Source organism: Oculina patagonica, chromosome 10 (genome assembly GCF_052425735.1).
Source record: "Oculina patagonica isolate OP01 chromosome 10, crgOcupat, whole genome shotgun sequence".
Classification (NCBI taxonomy): Eukaryota; Metazoa; Cnidaria; class Anthozoa; order Scleractinia; family Oculinidae; genus Oculina; species Oculina patagonica.
In genome coordinates this window covers 19111403-19132789 of record NC_135767.1, presented here as the reverse complement: position 1 = coordinate 19132789, position 21387 = coordinate 19111403, and the positions used below count along the sequence as shown (strand labels likewise).

Sequence of the window (21387 nt, the reverse complement as noted above, 5' to 3'; positions counted from 1 at the left end):
TCAATGTCCACTTTTTTAGCGGTCGATTACTTTCTACAAGTAATTTTCAGCCACATTTTGTTTCATTGCTTCTTGTTTTTCTTTTCAAACCTCTTTAAATTTTAAAGGCCGCCTTTATACGGCCTTCTTGCTTCACTCTTTCTACCATCAAACTATGGCCGCCATGTTGCGCGACTCCGTACGTATGTACGCCGTACGTACGCGCCCGCGAACCATGCCGCTATCCCTGTTGACCATGAAAACTCATTTCGATAGTGTTCCTTCTTTCATGGTTATGGTGCTACGCTTAGGAGCTCCGCTATAATGCTGTGAAAACCCTTAAGCAAGCATCGGGAAACTGAGTCTTCATGTCACATAAAGCGACAACTTAACGAACAAAAATATTTCCGTGGGGATTAGCCACACCTTTTAACTGATTTGGCTGGTTTGTTCCACACGGATCATGGGTAGGCCAATTTTCGTCCGTGTTGCCGTCAAAATAATACTTAGCGGAACTCGCTGAAATGATCAGTCCGTTGGAGTTCAGCGCCAATGATTTTGGCACCACACCAGCACACTGCTTAGAAACCTGTTTAACCTGTTTACAAGTGATTGACCCCGCCTTCTGTTGTACTATGCTGCCAGTACCTTCCTTGCATGCGATCCAGTTGTTGATGTTGCTCTTGATCAGGGTCTTCTTTCCAATGGTGCGCCACCAAGCAAAGTCCATGGCCTCGTAATGCGTCTCACTCAGTGGAACTGTTGTAGACACTCGAGTGTTAGCTCCATTGGCTGTCCAGGTTGGACGCGGGGTGATAGCGTTGTCGCCCTTGTTGAAATTTGAGTAATCTGTGAAGGTGTAACTCCAAACTAATGTCCAGCCCCCTCTGTCCGTCTGTTGGTCGCAGTAGGCCTGGAATGCGTTACCATGGGAACCACCATCTGGATCAAGCCAGTAGATGCCTGATTGAACTGAAGGCGCTTTGAGCTTTAGTTCCTGACAGTTCAACGCTGCGAATTCTTTGGATAAACCTGTTGGTACAACATAGTTATGTGAGATTGGGCTACAAATAAAAGGTTAATAGCAGTCTCGATCGTTAATATGCTTCGATACAAGGATTTCTATTTTATCGCGTAGTTGTTTACAGATCTACAACCATAGAAATAATTTACTCGTAATAGATTTGTGGCAACTAGAAACAGTTGTGGGAACCCTTGCTACTTCTTGTGTTTTTCCACGGCATTTCTTAACGTCTACTTTTGTTTTTGTTTTTCAGTAACTTATTTATAAAATATAATATAAAATAATAATATTTTATATTTTGCTTTTCTTGGAGTGGGTTACCTAAAATGCTCGGTTCAGCCAGTTTGTATCTTCCTTCAGTCAGCCGTTTAATAACGTCGCTCACACATAGCAGTGAAGTCTCGTTAAGATAAAGAGTTCCGTTCGCGGCCATTTCCAGCACCTTGAATTTTGGCTGATCGAGCCCACTGGCACTAGAGAAAAAATATTTGATATAACTATGATATTTGAAAGTATCATTTGGTCATGAAAATCGAAATTTCCTAGTTCTTGGTAGCTTTTACTTCGTAATATTTGATTCGAATCGTGTGAAGGCTTCGGTAACAGCGGCTCTCATTCTCAGGCGCCTTTCTTTGGTCGTGCGCGGTGGTGCGAGTTCTGGGACCGTCCTAATCGTCATTTCTTCAAAGCCCCCCCCCCCCCCCCCCCTCCAATCTCGTACTCAACAATGCCACAAAGTCTGAAGGCCAGGGTTAACGTTGCAAAAAAGAAATATAATTATTTTAAGGCTTTTTGACATTTTGAGGATTGCCGGGATGCAACAAGATTAGTTTAACATATCTAATCATAGAAGCTACAAGGCACAAGGCATGTACGGGAAGCTGTCAGATTTACGAAACTTATGCTATTAATTATGTGTAAAACATGAACTATTTGCCATACGATCACACGAATGGAGGTCTTTATCTCATGACTTTCATACAAGTATTTTGTCTAACGATTTTTTTTACGAAAAATAACGGCACATGTGCATTCTACCGCGCCAAACCAAAATTTTCAACTAATCGCGATTAATGCATTAATTTTAAACAAGTGAGCTATTGTCTTACCTGGCTGCCAAAAAAACTGTTTGAGAAGCAAAAGAAAGAGAAACCAATGAGGTAAAACATTTTGATGTTTTGCATCAGAAGAACCTCACAAATACTGTTGAAACACTCGGATCTATCCCGGCGAAATTACACTGAACTTGCACTTGTGGCTGTGTTTGGTACGTGAGATCTCAGCTCATTTGACAAATGCTTTAAAAGATTGGCAAATTATAACTGACATGAGGCACCTTTATTCAATTGTTATTTTGCGTTTATCCAATGGTTGTGCCAAAAGGCAGATATGGAAAGATGTTTCATAATCAACGTCACGTGTAGCCTCCTACACAAACGTTCTTGATGAGCCAAAAGAACGTCTAAATAGGAGGCTGCAAGCTGCTGCATTACGTGCTTTCTTTATTGGACTGATTCGTTTACTTGAGGTATTGTATTACACTGGAACTCGTCTACTTACTCCAAAAACGTCGTAATAAACATTCAAGTCATCATAATTGGCTCGGGCACGTCAAAATTCTGATACACGTTTTCAGTTTGGTAAACATTTTTTAGTGCACGTGGTAAAAAAGGCTGTGAGTCGCAACCGTTGGCTTATTTCTCAAGCCAGGTCTGAAACGGAAAGGGTGTGTGGTAGCGAAATGGACAATGAAAGTTAATGACCTTCAGCTGAGGTGTTGAACTTTTAAAAATATCGATCTTAGAAAATTCATGCATCTTGCGTCTTTTAGATAAATTACAACACTTTTGGTAAGCCTGTTTGTTGCTTTGATCTGCTTGAACTGAGCTCTGTGCTTGATGATAGCAACCTGGTAAAACACCGCATCAATATTTTTACTTCCGAAATTTAAGAGGGGGAAAGTTCATGAAACAATGCTAGCACCGATTTTATTTTGCCTTTACATAATTAGAATAATTGGAACTGGGAGCGTGTTGGCACCAATGAAATTTGAAATATTAATGGTATGTTGCAGTTGTCAGTCAAATCTGTTTCCATGGTAACACTACTTAATCCATCTCCCTCCCCCTACGACGAAAACAGTTTTTTCCTCGAGGGGTGGTAAGGCTGTATTGTGGACTGCTATCCCATTGATAAGAAAAAAGAGTACTGGTTAATTCATCAATTCGCTTTTCAGTTGAAAGGGAAGTAAAATGTCGATAAAAGTGCTATACCTCCGGAAGTTAGCGGTACATTTTGGGAATCCTTTTGTGGTAAGTCTGTTTCTCGAGTCCCAGTTCAAACTTGCCACCTCGCCCTTGTTCGCCACTCGATTGTATGGTCCAAAGGTGACTATGCTCGCAGACTAAAAAAAATGGTAGAAATGTCCCTGAAAAGTTCAAAACAATAAACAAACCTTTGGAACTGTTTGGGACACCTTCGGAAAGGGAGGAACTAAGCTCAGAGAGAAAACAATTGGAACCTTTGAAGCTTTGAGCAAACCAAGAAATAACCAAGTAAACATGCGTCAAACTAAACATGAAGTCTAAGATATGAGTCTCAAAATTTCTAAAGAAAAAAGCAAAGAAATTTATTATATTTGGTTTGATGTTTTTAATTACAGCTTTCAAGCGATCACATGTGGTCATGAAGACTTTACACGTTTTGTGCATCCGATAAAATTGTGACATTCAATGCTAAAAATCAAGTTAAAACGAATCGAAGGATGGGTAAGGTTGCTGATAAACATCCCGTGGGTGGATTAATAATCCCTTAAAAAGCGCATGATAAGTTACAAAAGACTCTGCTGTTACTCCTTTTTGCGTGCTTGGAAGAGTCTGGTCTGATGAGGGCCTCTTTACATGAGAGTTTTCGTCCTGGGATGACTTTCGTCCCGGGAAGAATTCGTCTCGGTGTCTGGTCATTTTCTTGTTGCTGTTTACATGATGAATGATACATGATTTCATCCCGGGACGATTTCATCCCGGGATGAAACACCGGGATGAAATGTCATCCCGGGATGAAACGTGACGGAAAACCCATGTAAACAGTCCTTCCCGGGATGAAATGTAATGTTATGTAAGCACGGGCGAGATGAATTCAACTCGGGCGGGACGACTTATCCCGGGAAGAACACGCTCATGTAAAATGAAATTTTTTTCATCTCGGGACGAAATTCATCCCGGGACGAAACTCATCTCGGCTCTCATGTAAAGAGGCCCTGAATTTCACAATAGAAATGATTTGCGTATCATGCATGTAGTGTTCATTTGGCTAAAGACATGATATCACTCAGCACTCAACATAAAATCATCCTTGGAAAGTCGAGGACAAAAGAAAATTAAAATAAAACACACTAGACATTATTTCCCCGTTAGTAAACCTCATTTATTTGTTTTCAGCAGTTTCCCTTTAAATGCAAATGCTACTTTAAAATATGTCAAAAAAGTGATAACATCTGTTACAGTTCTACACTGATTTTAAAAGCTTCTTTTCTAGTAAACCAAGCTACAGTTTATAATAAATGCTTTCATCTTTGAGTATAATCCTATGCAAAATCCTTATATTTTATGCCATTAAAACCCTTAAGCAAGCGTTGGGAAACTGTGTCTTCACGTCATACTAAGCGAAGACTTAACGAACAAAAATATTTCCGTGTGGATTAGCCACATCTTTTAACTGATTTGCTTGGTTTGTTCCACATGGATCATGGGTTGGCCAATTAGCACGCGTGTCACCATCAAAATAGTAGAAGTGACTGCTATCGTCGAGGGATGGTCCACGGACGTGCACATGAAAGGATTTTGGTACACCGCCGCATTTCATGTTGACCTGTTTAACCAGTTTACAAGTAATTGACCCCGCCTTCTGTTGCACGATGCTGCCAGTGCCTTCCTTGCATGCGATCCAGTTGTTGATGTTGCTCTTGATCAGGGTTTCCTTGCCAATGGTGCGCCACAAAGCAAAGCTCATGGCCTCGTAATGCGTCTCACTCAGTGGAACTGTTGTAGACACTCGAGTGTTAGCAGAGCTGGCAGTCCAGGTTGGACGCGGGGTGACAGCGTTTGCGCTACTCGTGAAACTTGAGTATGCAGTGAAGGTGTAACTCCAAACTAATGTCCAGCCCCCTCCGTCAGTCTGTTGGTCGCAGTAAGCCCGGAATGCGTTACCATGGGAACCACCGTCTGGGTCAATCCAATAGAGGCCTGACACGAGTGATGGTGCTTTCTGTTTCAGGTCCTTACAATTTAACGCTGGGGACTCTTTGCACATACCTGTGTTAAATAAACAAAAAAATAAAATAGAAATAAAGGTAGATACCTTCTATTGCTTTTTCAGTTTTCACAGCAAAAGGTGCATATATTTTAATTAAAGTTTTAATCAATATATTGTTAAAAAAGCTCTACTATTTGGTTTCCAAACATTTCTAACAGTATTAGTCGATGGGTATTTGAAGGTTAGCGCACCAAACGTAAGCGGAAAGGCACTTAAATTATAACTTGGGTAAAGAGGTAATAAATTACTGCAGTTACCTATATTACCTTCATCTGCCAGACGGTATGTTCCATTGATCAGTCGCTTGATAATCTCATTCTTGCAGAGCAGTGCAGTCTTGTAGAGATAAAGATTGCCTTTTTCGTCCATGTCCAACACTCTGTATCTCTGCTGATCCAATCCCCTGATGGTTGAGATAAAGTTTAGTTTTTTCTATTTCTTTTCTCGTCGGCTGTAAACTATTTTGAGATTTAGTACGAGATGGTGATCGTTTAAAAGCAATATAAAAAAACGAATAGTAAACAAAAGTAGGCGGTTAGGTCGCGGGGGACACCTTGGGCTCATCACTATGCATATAAAGATAGCACACACAAGGTGTAACGACTGACGTCAAGAAGTTTATGAGACATTCATGATTGAATAAAAATACCGTATTTACTCGAACAAGCGCCGCCGCGCTAATTAAATTTTTCGCGCCTCAAGTGCGGCGCTTATTCGAGGGCGGCGCTCATTTAAAATGTGGACGTCCGGCACCAAGAATCTACTCTTTTTCAGTAAATCGAAGTCGCGGTAAATCAGGGCGGTAACCAGACCTTTGGCATAGACGTTGCTAGGAGGTTCTTAGGACATACCCCCAGAAAATTTGGAAATCTAGATGCTCGAAAAATCTTTCTTAATTTTTTTCTCATATAAAGGTATTTCTTGAAAAATCTCAATTTTGTTCAACTGGTGCCGATTATTTTCCTAATTAAACATATTCTCTTTACAAGTTTTGGGTAAAAATCAAGTACCTCGTCTTGCCTCTTGCTAGTTACGGCCCTGCGATAAATTCGTCCAAAAATGGTCTTGGTCGTCCTGATTTTAGAAAAGGCCGCCATATTCGACGTTTTAAAACAACCATCGCCAATCTTAAAACGAGAAATTTTCTCGGACATTGCATTGGAAAAAAGTTAGAAAACTGTATTGTCTTACCTCGCTGGTAAAAAACTGCTGGAGAAGAAAACCAAGACGAAACAAAAATGGAAGAACATTTTCGGACTTTGCCTCGGTAAAAGATCAGCTGAAAAGGAGGAAAGTATGGAAGATTAGCAAATTACAACAGACATGCAGCGGCAATTTTTATCAGCCATTTAGAGTAAATTTAGCCATAGGAAGACGGTGAACAAAACCAACCTCGTCCCAGCTAGGGCGTTTTCCCTGGTAAGTTGGAAGATTTTTTAGCGAACGTTCTCAGGTTATTGGAGCGAGCCGTTGAGGGAAAGTTTAGCGAATCGGGTGAGTACTAAATTCAAAACCTTGAACGTGAATCTTTAATTACTGTTTTGCAGTAACATCACGAAATCACATCATAGTATGAACTCTCATCCTGCGCCGCATGCTAAGGGATTAAAAATCCAGAAAGTAAAAGGAAAAAAACCCTCAAATTATCGTTTTCTAACGTAGAAAGGCAACAATGAAATAATAAAAACTCGAAAATAAACAAATATGGTTTCGACTGACGAAGATTAAGACGGATTACAATCGACAAACTTGAATTTTTTTTCAAGATGCCTTGTCCGTGAAGTAGCTCCTTTAACCTCGACCTCCTTGTTCTTCAAAGGGATTTAACAGTGAGAAGTATTAAGATGGTTTCCACCCAACATTCGAGCAATACAGGCAAAAAGAAAGTTTCCAAAAAGGCCTCTTAGCATGGCAACAGTTTAAGTACAGCTAACAAAAACCGGTCAAAAATTTGGCACTCAAGCTGACCCCGCGAGAGAAAAATGGATTTGAAATTGTCTATATTTTAGTTAAAACGGGCGTTTCACGCCAGTTCAAAACAAAGTGGCGCGCGTTTTAAACATTTTTACGAGGATTGACTTTAATTTTCTCGAGAATGCTTTAGAGTGTAATTACGGGGTCACTAAGACAAACGAATTTCGATAAGATCTTTAAAATAGTATACAAAATGTTGCCGTGCTATGAGTAGATTTTTGGTACTTAATTTTCGCACTCGTTGCTCGAACCTTCCGCGGAATCCGTCTTAAGTTTCTCAAAATAATAACCAATTCGACAATAATTATTAAAAAAAAAAATTAAAAGAAAGTTCCCGAATTGCTGCGCACATGAAGGAATCTGACAAGTCCGTTTAAAAGCCTACTAGGATATTTTGAGTTTTCCAGTAGGGAGTTGGTGCCACTTCGGTCATTTCGTAGTTTTAGCTACAAAGGTAAATTGCCAGAGGTCAGATAAAAACAAATCACTAACCTTAAGGTAACTCAGCGCCTGGAAAACAGCTTAAAGAGAGAACAAAAGAAAAGAAGTCAAATTCGGTATCGCATAAAGAAAAATCAACAACTAAACCAGCGCTCCTTCGATACTCACTTTTCGCTATTTCAAACTGAATGCGCCTTTTGTTGAAGAGCGATACGTTATACGTTAGAATGGCTCGTTAAGTGGTCAATTTGTCCACTGAAATAAAGTCATCAATTCTTTATTAATTTGTTTGTCATGTTTTGTTTTCATAGCCTAATTCACTGAAGTGAATTGCTTCTAAGGTCGATTCGACCTGAATAAACAAAAGTGACTGTAGCCTTCATATCAAATGGATTGCGATTCTATTGAGTTTTCTAACTGTCCTTTGTTAACAAAAATTCAAAACATAAGTTATTGCAAAAGATTGATAAAGAGAAAAGAAATTCTTGCCCTTTATGCAAACTTAGCTATGGTGATTAACAAACTTGAGCAATAGTTTAAACTGTTAGAAGGTGTTTTGGACAACTTTGAGAAAACGAATCTATGTGTACAAAGCTAAATTAAACTTAAATGATTTTTTATTTAACCGCTTTGAGAACACGGCACCTGTGTATATAAACCTAAATTATACCTGTATAATTGCTTTTAACGATGAATTTGAAAGCATATCGTGTTTGCAAATCATTTGATTTCACACAATAGTATTTGTCAAACGAACACGAAACTCCAGTCCTCGTGCGTTGTATTTTTCTTTCAGTTTAGAATCTTTAAATTATAATTTGAACTTATTTTAAAAGCAATGGCATTGGTATTTGTCGAATGGACCGTTTTCTTCCGAGATGTGGTACAACTATTCATTTATTTGTCAGTGTGAATAGGCACGCAAATTTCGTTGGTGAGAATATAACATGTGTTATATTTGAGACCTTGTCAGTGTCAGTTTGTCCCCGGGGTGGGGGGAACTGCCTATGTAATAAACTTTAAGGTGAGGCTCCGCCCGAATGGGGTACCGTTTTCAAGCTGTAGGTATATAAAAGGCTAGGGATTTTACGAGTTGGAGTATACAAAAGGATAAGGAAAACTGTCACTTAGGTATTTAAACGGCTACCAACTGACGAGGTTTATTGAATAAACTAGCATTGTAGTCGCGTATGTAGATGTGTGTTAAAGTTAATGCAAATTACGTTTTTCCTTATCAATAAGGTATTTAAAAAGACCTTTGAAAATATCTCGAACATACCCACCTAACGGCCGTTTCATTAAGTATTTTACGGAGTTATTCACGTGAAAAATTAATAAGAGAACGGTAGTCCTTTTCTACGTATGTGAAAAAGGTACCATTTTCCTATAGAATGTATAAAGAAGGGTTACCTTTTCTGTCTTAAATGGTACGGGAAGGATAAGGGTTAAGACTTCGGGGGGAGCCTTCCCGTATAAATTAAGTACCCCTGGGGTTTGTCACATCAATGCAAATAGACTCTAAGTAGTCCGTTGTCTAATGTTTGTTGTTGCCTTTGATGATTTGTTTAAGACGAACAGCTGAGATATACGTTGTCTAATTTTTGTTTAGGATTTTACGTTACAGTAAAAACCCGCGTGTAAGAACCTGCTTTTTTAGAGTTTGGCAAAACAGGTTCTTATATTTTGGGGTACTTACTGGCATTTTTTAGCTTCCCTGTGCAATTCTTGATCTCTAAAGACATCCTTTTTGATAAAATACAGTTATTGTATTATAAATAAAATAGTTTAACCCCACATATAAGAACCTTTTGGGGTATTAAGGAAGCAAATTTCTGCCAGGAGGTTCTTAATTTCTAGGTTCTTACACGCGGGTTTTTACTGTATTTGATCACGAATGTTTGAGTTCTCGGTGATAAGTGTGTTTGTTTGTCACATTTATGCAAATATAAAACCTCATTTTTAACCCTAAAGGAGCTACAATGCGTGTCATTAAAGCCATTTTTCTGATTTTTTTCAATTCGAAGGAAACCTCAAAATAAGAGTTTTTCTAACCTAGAAAAACATCAGCGGAGTGATTTAAACCCGAAAATAAAGAAGGATGGTTTCGACTGATGAAGATAATGATGGATTACGAACGACCAACTTTAGATAGTTGCCAATTTTTTCATGGTGCTTTGTTTTTGACGTAGCTCCCTTGAATATTGATTTCGCATTTCTGATCTTGTAAATATAACATGAATACTCGCATGGACTCGAGACCAGGGCTGAGCATATATAAAATACAGAAAGTAAAAAAAAAAAATTATAAGAACGTCTTATTTACAGTAGTCAGATATCTTGGTCGTAATCCTTGACTTGCATACTACGTAGGTCTTTCATTTTCACTCACTGATGTAAGCGTCTCTGGTCGTACTTTCTATTAAGTGTGATCTCAGTGTAGTTTCCGACTTGAAAAGAGCGCGTATGACTCGTGCAGTCGTGTTTCACTCACGATCGCCCCTAAAAACGACTGCATTGGAGGTTACGTTGCTGTACTTAGCGGCGAAGTTGTTCAAACAGTCAAATGCTATATGGAAGTATATGTTAGCCTGCAAAAGTTGGTCAGAACTTCAGATGAAATAATTTCTGTAGCGTGATCACCCACCACAAAACGTTGAATCCTTTAACGTAGGTCGACAAACATGAGTAGTGCCTTGAAATTGAGAAATTAAATCCGACATTAATTTCTCGTAAATACAAAATTATTGAAAACCCATTCTATTGCAACATTATATTAATCATAGGTTTCCTTAAGAATACCACAAAAGTATACAGCAAAGTATTTAAATGATCAGTTTCATCTTGATACATTTTTACATGATATTCAGTTCCTTATATACAGTCTACTAAAAGCATGCTTATTTGTTTTCGGAAAGCAAATGAAATATAAACCCAGGTTAAATTCAGCTCCTTCCGACAGCTTTATAAAAAGCTCTTTAATGGAAAGAAATCATTCAGTTTATAATTTACAAGCAAATGCAATGCTTTCTAAGAACCCTTAGCCCATTAAATCTTTTAGCTGGCGTTGGAAATTTTTGCTCTCAAACAGCTTCACGTTATTTTTTACAAAGTCAGCCGTTTAGGAATTAAAATGTTTCCCTGTGGATTAGTTACACCATTTAACTGATTTGGTTTGCATGTTGCACATGGATCAGGAACAGGACCTGTGTTTTTAAAAATAGCAGCCAAGTTATTCCCGGAAAGTGCAGACCGAAAAGCTTCGAGGCTAACCAAGGAGTTTTTTTTATTTTTTTTTTATTCATTTATTCATTCACACACAAAAAAAAATACTTACAATATTACAACGCTATTTACAAAATACTATATACAATTCACAATACAGTGGCGACGGATCAGAAATATTACAAATTAATATAAGAAGCGGTGGAAATCTTTCACTAAACAATATAAAGAAACTATATACTACACATAGGAGAAGGCGAAGAAGTTGTCAGACAGCTGGTGTATATGTACTTAAAGAAGTTGTTCTATTCTATATTTATAAATGATTTTACTTATAAAGTCCGAGATTAATAATGAATCGTTCTGGAGTTTCATTTTATAAATATAATAACACATGTATAAAAGAGTGTAGTTTAGCTTTCTCTTTAATTCATCATTCGGTGTATTGGGAAGGCCAAATAAAATCTCTTCAGTATTGAGTGAAAAGGACGAGTTGTTGGTTGAATTGAACCACTGCAACACCTGCTGAATGAAAGACTTTGTGAAATGACAGTCAATAAGCGTATGGTCTCTCGAATCCGTTTCTCCGCAGTATGTACAATCTCCATCCTCCTTAATCTTAAATATGAAAAGCTCCTTTTTAGTTACAAAAAAACTATGAATGACCTTGAAATGAAATTCTCGCAACTTGTTATTCTTTAGCAGTTTTGTGAACCGATTGGAATGTTTTCTTCCAGTTGATGTTTTCGGAAGTAAGTGATTTTTCCCAACGTTTCGGCCCCGTGTGGCTGTTTGTATGGATTTTATTCACTAACAGCCAATAAAAATCTTTGGCTTTGGCTTTCGTCAAGTTTAAGAAACTGTTATTGTCGACCTGAAAGGACGTCATATCTTCAAAACATATACCGCTGTCTTCAGAATTAAGTAACTCTCTCGCTTTTTCGAGTAGGTGGTTTGGAATTGCACTTATGGCTTGATAAAAATGGAGAAACGATGTCTTTTTAAGATGAAATTTGGATTTAAAATCCGCAAAAGATAGAACTTTACCCTCAATGTCTAAAAGATCCATGACCGTCTTAATTCCTTTGTTTAGCCATTCATGAAACAAAAAGGGTTTCCCTCCTATTAGTATTTCCTTATTATTAAACAGGATTGTGTCATGAATGTTATGACAATTGTAAAGCGATTTGAGTTCTTTAAAATATAATAGAATGTCCCTGTAAAAACGTGATATTTCTTTTAAGTCCTCCATCCGATAATTACACTTCAGTAGAAATTCCAATCCGCCATATTTTCGGAAATAGTAATTCGGTACCGCTTTCCAATTTGGGTCCCCATTTTTTAACAGTCTAGGGATCCACGCGAGTCTTAAAGCCTTTATCATTATCTCTATGTCAACCATTCGCAGTCCTCCATTTACGTGGTCCTGGTAGGTACTAGTTCTTTTAACCTTGTCTCTTTTATTTTTCCATAAAAATTTAAAAAGACGGCCCTGCACATTTCCTATAATCTCATTTGGTACGTCGATATTCGAAGCAGAGTAAACGAGGGACGATACACCCATTGCCTTAATAATAAGAACTCGATCTTCCAAATAAGGTCAAATCTCGCGATCGCCAAATGTCTAAGTTTGCCTGAAGCTTTTGAATTTTTAGATTAAAATTGTGCTGATTGTTACCGTTACTATCATATGAGAAAAAGATTCCTAAAATTTTCACTGGGTTTTTAATCCAAGTCAGTCCTAATGGTTTGTCGCTCTCATTGACTAATTTTCCAAGCCACATAGCCTTTGTTTTTTTCTTAAATTTAGTCTAAGTCCTGAGATATCCCCGAAGGATGCTATGATATCAAGTCCCTTTTTCACTGATGTTAAATCTGCACAGAAAAGATTAGTGTCATCAGCAAACTGACTCAATTTGATTTCCCTATTCAAAAGAGATATACCTAAAACCTCGCTGCTCTGACGGATCTTATTGGACATAAGTTCCGCTGTAAGGATAAACAGGTATGGAGAAAGCGGACAGCCTTGTCTAACTCCAGCAGAAGGTTTGATCCAATCTGTTTGTTTACCACTGCACTTTCAATGTCACTATAAAAAACGGTAATCCATCTTCTAAGTCCGTCTCCAAAGTTAAACAACTTTAGGGCATGTTGTATACAGGACCAGTCCAGGGTATCAAAAGCTTTGCGAAAGTCTAGCGACAAAAGAATACCTGGGATATTACATCTCTGCGTTTGTTCCATTATATCACTAATGAGTCTTATATTTTCCCCTATATATCTGTCTTTTAAAAATCCTGTTTGATCTGGATGGATAATTTTCGACAATACCGGTTCAATGCGTCTAGCAATAGCTTTGGAGGCGATTTTGTAGTCTATATTTAACAGCGTTATTGGTCTCCAATTTTGAAGGTAATTTAGGTCAGAATCGTCTTTAGGAATTAAGCTTATAATTCCTCGGCGTTGTGAAATTGAAAGTTTTCCCTTTTCATACCCTGCGTTAAGGCAGTCAACTAAATCATTTCCGACAAGGTCAAAAAAGAATGAATAGAATTCAGCAGTGAAACCATCTTCCCCAGGATACTTGTCGTTTCTAAAAGAATCAAGAACTGTCTTACATTCCTCATAGGTTAAGAGGCCTTCCAAATTTTCGCGCTCTTCATTAGAGAGTTGAGGAACTGTTATATCCTCGGTAAATTGATTTAACTTTTCTCCCATTACGCCGATTTTCGAGGAATAAAGATCCTTATAAAAGTTCTCAATTTGCAAAAGAATTTCTTTGTCGTCCGTTATAGTATTTCCTTCTTCGTCTTCAAGCTCAGAGATAACCTTTTTATTGTAGTTCTTTTTCTCGAGGTTAAAAAAGTATTTCGTTGGACGCTCGCCATTTTCAAGCCAGGCGCATTTTGCTCTGAACTTTGCTGCCTCTCCTTTGGCTTTATATAATTCCTGTAATTCCTTTTTAAGAGCGTCATACTGCTTCAGTTCTTGGTCGATGTTTCTCAATTCATCACTTGAGTAAATTATCCAATCTAACTCATCTAGTTGGTCTTTTACCTCGAGTTCACGACTCTTTTTAACTTTTACTTTCCTTTTGGCATATGAAACAGTAAACATACGTATTTCCATTTTCAGAAGCTCCCAAAGAATTTGCTTATTAGTGACATCTTGATATTTGCTTTTGTATATAGGAAACAGTTCGCGTATCTGCTGGATATAGTTTTCGTCTTCTAGTAGACAATTATTAAACTTCCAAAATCCTGGACCTCTTGTATTTTCTTTTCCCCATTGAAATGTCAGGCAAACCAGCTTGTGGTCTGGAGCGATAGAGCTTTGGATATCAGCTTTCTGAACAGACATCCTTAGAGTTTTAGCTATTAGGAAATAGTCTATCCTTGATTTCATTTTTAACGCCTTAGATTCGTAAGAAATTTTTTTAACATTTGGGTGTTTGACTTTTTGGATATCTATGAGATCAAACATGTCCATCGTGATAAGTAAGCAGTTTCGGAACGCCGTAGGCTTCCACGGTACACCACCTTTTTTGTCATTCTTTGTCAAAGTGCAGTTCCAATCACCACCTATAACGAGAGATGTTAATTCTGATTTGTCGATTAGGCAATTGTTAAGTTCCTCGATGAATTGAAGCTGATCTTTTTTATTATTAGGTGCGTAGATGTTGCAGAGAGACAATTCCACACCATTAAAATTTAAGTTAATTAAGACTATTCTTCCCGAGTCGTCGTTTTGTGGTTTTGGGAATAAACTATTTTTGTGTCTCGCACTGATGGATCTATTAAAATACAAACTCCTCTACTATGATGAGAACCATGCGAAAAAATTATGTCGCCACCCCATTCGCTTTTCCAGAACGATTCATCGTTAAGACCAGAGTAAGTTTCTTGTAGGAAGTAAAATGACGCTTTTTGATCTTTGAGGAATGAAAAAATACTTCTTCTCTTTTCACAATCTCTCAATCCTCGAACGTTTAGTGAAAGAATTTTGCATAAATTTTTCTTTGACATTCTTTTACGATGACCACGTTGACACTGAATAATTAAACTGATAAACTTGAATAATAAATAAAGAGTATCTTAATAAATAGCTAGATAACAACAGACGAAAAAAAAAAACACAAACCGAGTAATAACAGTACAAAAAGTTAATCAGAATATGAGAAACTTGCCCCTTCCTAATCTAATAAACCTATTCCCAACTTTTTTTTTTTTTTTTTTTTTTTTTTAATTTTTTCCTTTATTGATATTTACACACTTAACATTACATAGGTGATTGGAATAAAAAAAAAGTAACAAGTGTTAATTTACATTTAAGTAACAGATGATAATAATTTTCATATAGCAAGTTTACATCAATAGTTTGGACTTTTAATAATCGAAATTAAAACAAGCAACAAAAAGAAATAAGCAACAACAGCAAAAAACACACGGGAAAAAAAAAAGCGAATCTAGCACTATAATTCCTTACTTATTATCTGGGACAATATATCCACTTCTTTTCGAAATATATTTTCTTATTAATTTTCTTTTCAGTTTCATATTTAATAAGTATTTTGTTCTGATAGCCTTGAATTTTAGGATATGTTTGGTTTCTTCTGCAGTCCCACAAAAACAATTTTCCAATAATAATAAAATAATTTAGTAAATCAAGTGAAGGGCATTGTTTTGATATTATTCCAAACAAAACGTTTTGCAAAGTAAGACGAACTGCTTGATTTGACAAGAGGTACCAGTAAGATTCAAAATCATTCCAAAACTGCCTGACGTGGGGGCACTGGTAAAAAAAGTGATACAAAGTTTCTGGTTCCGCCTTACAGAAAGTACATAAATCATTTGTTCTGTAACCAATTTTGTGTAATTTCGTGTTCGTGTAAAGAATATTGTTAAGTACTTTGTACTGAAAGGCCTTTACATATGATTCGAGTACAACAGAATGAGGTAATGCGAAAAATTCTCGTAGTTGATCATCCGAAATATTGAAATCGCTTTTCCATTTATGAACAATATTAGGAGGCTGTGCTTTGTTCATAACAAGAAGCGAATAATAATCTTTTGATTTCTTTTTCTTCACGTCGAAGATGTTGTGGTCAATGAAAAATGAAGGAGATGTAAGTGACGGGCATGTATATCTACCTTTTAAAAGGTTGGGTATAGAGTGGCGGAGGCCTGTCCATTGTAAAAAATTAGTTTTACTTATTTTATATGAAACGCGGTCAAAGGAGTCAATATTGTTTAAATTGAATAGCAGATCCTTTATACAGATGATTCCAGATTCAACATAATTTTTGTAATAAACAGGCTTTTTGTCTATTCGTATTTCTTTGTTATTCCAAATGATGTTTTGCCAGTTCCTTTCGGTAGCAAAATTTTCGCGGAATTGCGACCACCACAATAACAGTTCACGATAAAACTGGGAAGAGATTGTATAATCGTTAACATCGTAGTTACAATTAAAAAAGAAAAGACCCCCAATGGATTTTAATTGGCGTTTTAAGTACTGCTTCCATGTTCCATCATTTCCATTAAATATTCGTTTTAGCCATGCTAATCTTAAAGATTTAACCATGCTCTCTAGGTCGATCATTTTTAAGCCACCTTTCCCATATTCATTTATTGTTGACAAGCGTGTTACTTTGTCTGTTCCTTTCCACAGGAATTTAAATAGCAATTGATTCAATTGTTTAATCAATTCGTTAGGTGTGGGCAAAAGCGAGCATGTGTAAACAAATTTTGGGATTAGAAATGATTTTATAATTGTCACCTTTCCGTAAATTGATAGGCCTCTTGAGGACCAAATGTTGATAAGCTTTTTGATGCTGTCCAATCTTTCAATGAAATTCTTTTCTTTAAGCAGTTTCTGATCATAAGTGAAATACACTCCAAGGGCCTTAATCGGTTCATTTGGCCATTTGATTCCGAAGGGTTTCGTTTTGTTTTTCTTAGATAATCCAATCCACATGCCTTCGGTTTTTGTACAGTTTATCTCAAGTCCCGAAATCGCTTTAAAACTATCCAATAACTCAAACAATGTTTTTGCTGAATTAATGTCTGAGAGCACTGCAGTTGTATCATCTGCATATTGTAAAAGCTTAGTTTCCTCGTTCTCGATCATTATTCCTTTAATACTTTTGTTTTGACGAATAGCGATTGCCAGAGTTTCAACAACTAATATAAAAAGGTAAGGGGAGAGTGGATCTCCCTGTCGGACACCTCGCTCAAGCGTAAAATATTGTGAAGCAGTACCATTATTAATGGTGCAGCTTTGTATGTTTTTATAAAACGTTTTGACCCAGCGAATGAAGTCTGGTCCAAAATTAAAAGCTTCTAGGCATTTCAAAAGAAAATCCCACTCTACACTGTCAAAAGCTTTTTTGAAATCAATAAAAATCATGAGGCCTGGAATGTTTTCTTCGACAGTGTAGTCCATTACATCGTAAATAGATCGAATAGTTTCGCCTATAAAGCGATCCTTGACGTATCCTGTCTGGTTGTGATGAATAATCTCGGGTAAAACATTTTTAATTCTTGAAGCTATTACTTTTGACATAATTTTCGTATCAACATTAACAAGGGAAATTGGGCGCCAATTTTCAAGGAGTGAGCGATCTTTTCCTTTCTTCTCGATAAGAGTGATCACCGCTTGTTTTTGGGAGCAGGACAACTCACCTTTTTCAAAACACTCATTTGCACATCTTATAAAACTGTCGCCAATTAGAGGCCAGAATTTTTTATAGAATTCAATAGGAATGCCATCGTTTCCTGGTGTTTTGTTATCGCGAAAGCTATCAAGGAGGCAAGAACATTCTTCTAGCGAGATTTTACCCTCACACGCTCTTTTCTGTTCCTCGGAAAGTTTTGGTATATTTAAATCACCTAAAAAGGTGGACCTTTTTAGGGCAGTGTCTGGATCGTTATTGCCACTTTTATATAAATCACAATAAAAACGTTCCTGTTCCCTTAAAATGCAAGTCGGATCTGTATTAATTATACCATTAATGTATAATTTTCGTATACATTTCTTGACATGATTTCTTTTCTCTAAGTTCAAGAAATATTTTGTACTTTTTTCACCATGTTCGTGCCATCGAGCACGTGTACGTATAATTATTCCTTTTGTTTTCTCTTCATAGAATGCTTCCAGTTTTTCCCGAGCTGCGTGATAGTGAAAAGTGTTGGAGTCACTTAACGTTTTATCTAGTGTTTTCTTTGCCTTGTCGAGTTCATTTTGAAGATTTCTTTCTTTCTCAACTCTTTCTTTCGCTCTCTTTTTCGAATGCATTATAGTATGCGCTCTAATGTTATATTTAATCCAATCCCAAGCGCTACGGTCGTCTGAAAGTTCTGTTTGTCCTTCTGCCGTCCAAATTGGAATCATTTTCGTAACACTATCTACATATTCTTTATCTGTAAGAAAGGAACAGTTCATCTTCCAAAAACCAGGGCCTTTAAGCTCTTTATCTATCTCTTCAAATTCTAAGGAAATTGCGTCATGATCTGTTCTTATGGCAGCGACTATATCAGTTGATTTTACAAGATCGTTTAAATTATTCGAAATTAGCCAATAATCCAGACGACAAAAAACTCTATTCTATGGCCTAGAATATTATGAAAAGGGCGGCATTTTGGCGACTAAATGATTGCCGGAATACATTTTCAGTTAAGCTTTTTATGCAGATTAGTCAACATAATAGTACTAAAGTTCATCTAAGTCTTCTTCGCGGAAAATTCTTACAGGTCTTCCTTCAGGGGAAGTCTTGATAAATACTTTCCCGTCGATCGACCATACGCTGGAGACGAGATCGTCCTTTTTCATTCCGTTAGCTTTACCAAAGAGATAGCGTCTGAAGTTTGTTAAGTTCTCATTTATAAATATTCGATCTGTGTTAATGGCCGACGCAAAACTTGGATATAAATCGGCCAACTTAATATCTTTTAACTTGGTACGTTGCTTATATAACTTGCTTTTTGCCTTATGGCTAACAAACTTTGCTATAATCGTATTTCTAGCTCCTCGGCGCTTTAATTTGTGAGAAATTTCAATATCATTAGGTGTTAGGTCAACTTCTAGCACGTTAGCTACTTTCAAAACTACCTCTTCTGTCGACGTATAACAGGTTTCTGGGACTCCTGAAATCTCCAGCGAGTTTTTCCTGGTGTACTGTTCCAAGTCATCTAAGGAGGTCCACAGGTTATCTGTTTCTTCTTGTTGTTTTTCCAACTTCACTTTCGTGCGAAGAAGTTCGCCCTTGAGTGATTCGTTTTCCGACTTTAATTTGTCGACTGACTCTTTTAATTTGTTGAATTCGCGGCCTTGAGCATCAAATGAAGTTTTTAACGCAGATATTTCGTCTTTAAGGCTTTTATTGTCCTTAAGAATCGCATTCACCGACCCCTGCAAATCCAATAGCATCGCCTTCAAGTCTGACAGTATTGGCTCCGCTTCTGCTTCTTTGGAGGTCTTGTCATCCATATTAAACGGACGCTTCGCTTCGTTTACCTCATCATCAGTGGAGCCTCGTGCGCCTCGTTTGTTCTTCTTAGAGTTCTCCGGCATAAGGTGACATTAAAGCACAGATTTCGAGCGAAGTTTCGGCCAAAGAAAGAGGGAATGGCTCCCGCTCAAAAAACACAACCGTCCTCGTGGACGTCACGCATGCTCTGTGTGGTAGCGAGTTAATTTCAGAGAACAAAGCAACGTGACCATAAAATAATTGGGAACTAGGGAACAAAAGGAAAATCAAGCTGAAAATACAGAAACAAAAGCTGTGTTTCTGATGTTTTGGGTAGAGGGATCATAAAAATCGACACAATACTTTAACGCCTTTTACGGAACAAGCCTGGGTCGTGAGATAAATTTCCTTTGAGGCCCACAGCTTGCGAAACGGCGGCAAAATTGGTGTTAGTTAAAGCGCTGACATTAAAAGAGCCTGCTGGTTGTGCAGGGTTCTGTTCTGTCGTGGGAATGGTTGATGGTTGCACTGTCAATTTCAAGCGCGTTTTCTCTTTAATCCGATGGCCTGATCGTCTTGGCCCATTTTGCTCGTTTTGGGCGGACAGACAGGACGAATGACTTTCCCCGAGGACGCTTTCTGGGAGACATGACTTAGAAATGACTAAGAGATGACTAAGCTTACTTAAAAAAACGTCGTAATAAAAACATAAGTAATATTTTGATACGCGTCTCAGTTTAGTAAGCGAGGAGTTGCAACAAATTAACTGTTGGTTCATTTCGCAAACCAGGGCTGAAACTCTTAGAAAAAGTGTGTTAGGTGTGTGGTAGCGAAATGGATACCGAAAGATGACCTTCAGCTGAGGTGTTGCACTTTGAAAATATGTCGATCTTTTAAAAATTTATTTATGGATCTTGCGTCTTCTAGATTAAGTACTACACATTTGTAAAACATGACTGTTTGTTACTTAGATCTGCTTTGGCTGAGCTCCGTGTTTAAAGGGACACTGGCAACCAGTGTCCTTTGCGCGCCTCTGTTGTTGTTATTATCCGGGAAATCGCTTGCTCGTTTCTCAATGAAAGTGTTAACGCGCGTAAAATAGAAGTTGGACTGTAAGTTGTGAAGATGGATGAAAGTTTATTAGATGTTACAGGAGAAGAAAGCAATGCAGATTTGCCAGTTAATCACTATGGCTCACCAGTAGCTCCCAGAAGCCTACAAAATCATCCAAGCAGAGTGGTGAGTCTCAAGAAAATTCTTACGCCGGTACCTGTAAAATTGTTTTGATCTGGCCCAACTTTCTCGTTCACGATTAAAACAGAAATATAATTAGAAATATTTATTTTACGTTGGTTTCTTTCAGACATGCCAATGCAAGAACACTTGCAGCGGTAAAAGTGGAAAACACCGCGGTTGTGTATGCAGAGATGCGGGTTTGAGTTGCTCGGCGAACTGCGTGTGTGGCAGCAATGCCAAACCGTGCAGGAATAACAAAGCTGCCCCTACCTCGGCCATAAATGAAACAAACAGACCTCAACCTCCAAGCAGCGCTTTAGAGAGGCATCAGCTGGCGCTTGAAAGGGAAAGAGAAAGTGTGCAGGTAATTTTATTCGAAACTTTTTGTGTTAGATAGGCGTTACAGTACAATGATGAACAAAGTATGTAGTGATCAGTAGTACTACGTCCCTTGCACTTTTCAACTTTCACAAATCTCATACCACTCGAATCTTAATTTTACCGGTTTTAGGACTACTGTAAGTAGACGACTGTGTTATCAGCTAAATTGTTTTTTTAGTTGTCAATTGATTAAATTTGTTTGATGTTTATATGTCAAATTTTATAGCAGTTATCGAAGACTTCCTTCCCTTATTTTTCTGTCTTTTCGATATTCATTAACATCCACAAGTCTTTAGTTTTTTGACTGTCAATTTACACTTTAAAAATGACAGTTCTATTGTAGCTGTAA

At 37.5% G+C, this 21387-nt stretch overlaps 3 protein-coding genes across 3 annotated transcripts in view; all 3 read right to left on the bottom strand.

Moving 5' to 3' along the window:
- Window positions 1-317: 317 nt before the first annotated feature.
- On the bottom strand, window positions 318-1446 carry LOC144629176 (uncharacterized). The gene is made up of 2 exons (XM_078487390.1): window positions 1325-1446; window positions 318-1011 (listed from the first exon to the last, which is right to left on the bottom strand). The coding sequence occupies exons 1-2, from the start codon at window positions 1434-1436 to the stop codon at window positions 368-370; spliced, it is 756 nt and encodes a 251-aa protein (XP_078343516.1). The 5' UTR covers window positions 1437-1446; the 3' UTR covers window positions 318-367.
- A 2967-nt stretch (window positions 1447-4413) lies between these two features.
- Window positions 4414-21387, bottom strand: part of LOC144629148 (uncharacterized) — a 55596-nt gene continuing 38622 nt past the window's right edge. Inside the window, exons 4-5 of the mRNA XM_078487350.1 lie at window positions 5575-5720; window positions 4414-5316 (exon numbers count right to left, since the gene is read on the bottom strand). Coding sequence (XP_078343476.1) covers window positions 4676-5316; window positions 5575-5720 — 787 coding nt within the window. The 3' untranslated portion in view covers window positions 4414-4675. The remainder of the gene's footprint in view (window positions 5317-5574; window positions 5721-21387) is intronic.
- On the bottom strand, window positions 15127-19567 carry LOC144628941 (uncharacterized). Its single transcript, XM_078487063.1, has 2 exons — window positions 18554-19567; window positions 15127-15170 (listed from the first exon to the last, which is right to left on the bottom strand). Exon 1 carries the CDS (start codon window positions 19523-19525, stop codon window positions 18665-18667), a length of 861 nt encoding a protein of 286 aa, XP_078343189.1. The 5' UTR covers window positions 19526-19567; the 3' UTR covers window positions 15127-15170; window positions 18554-18664.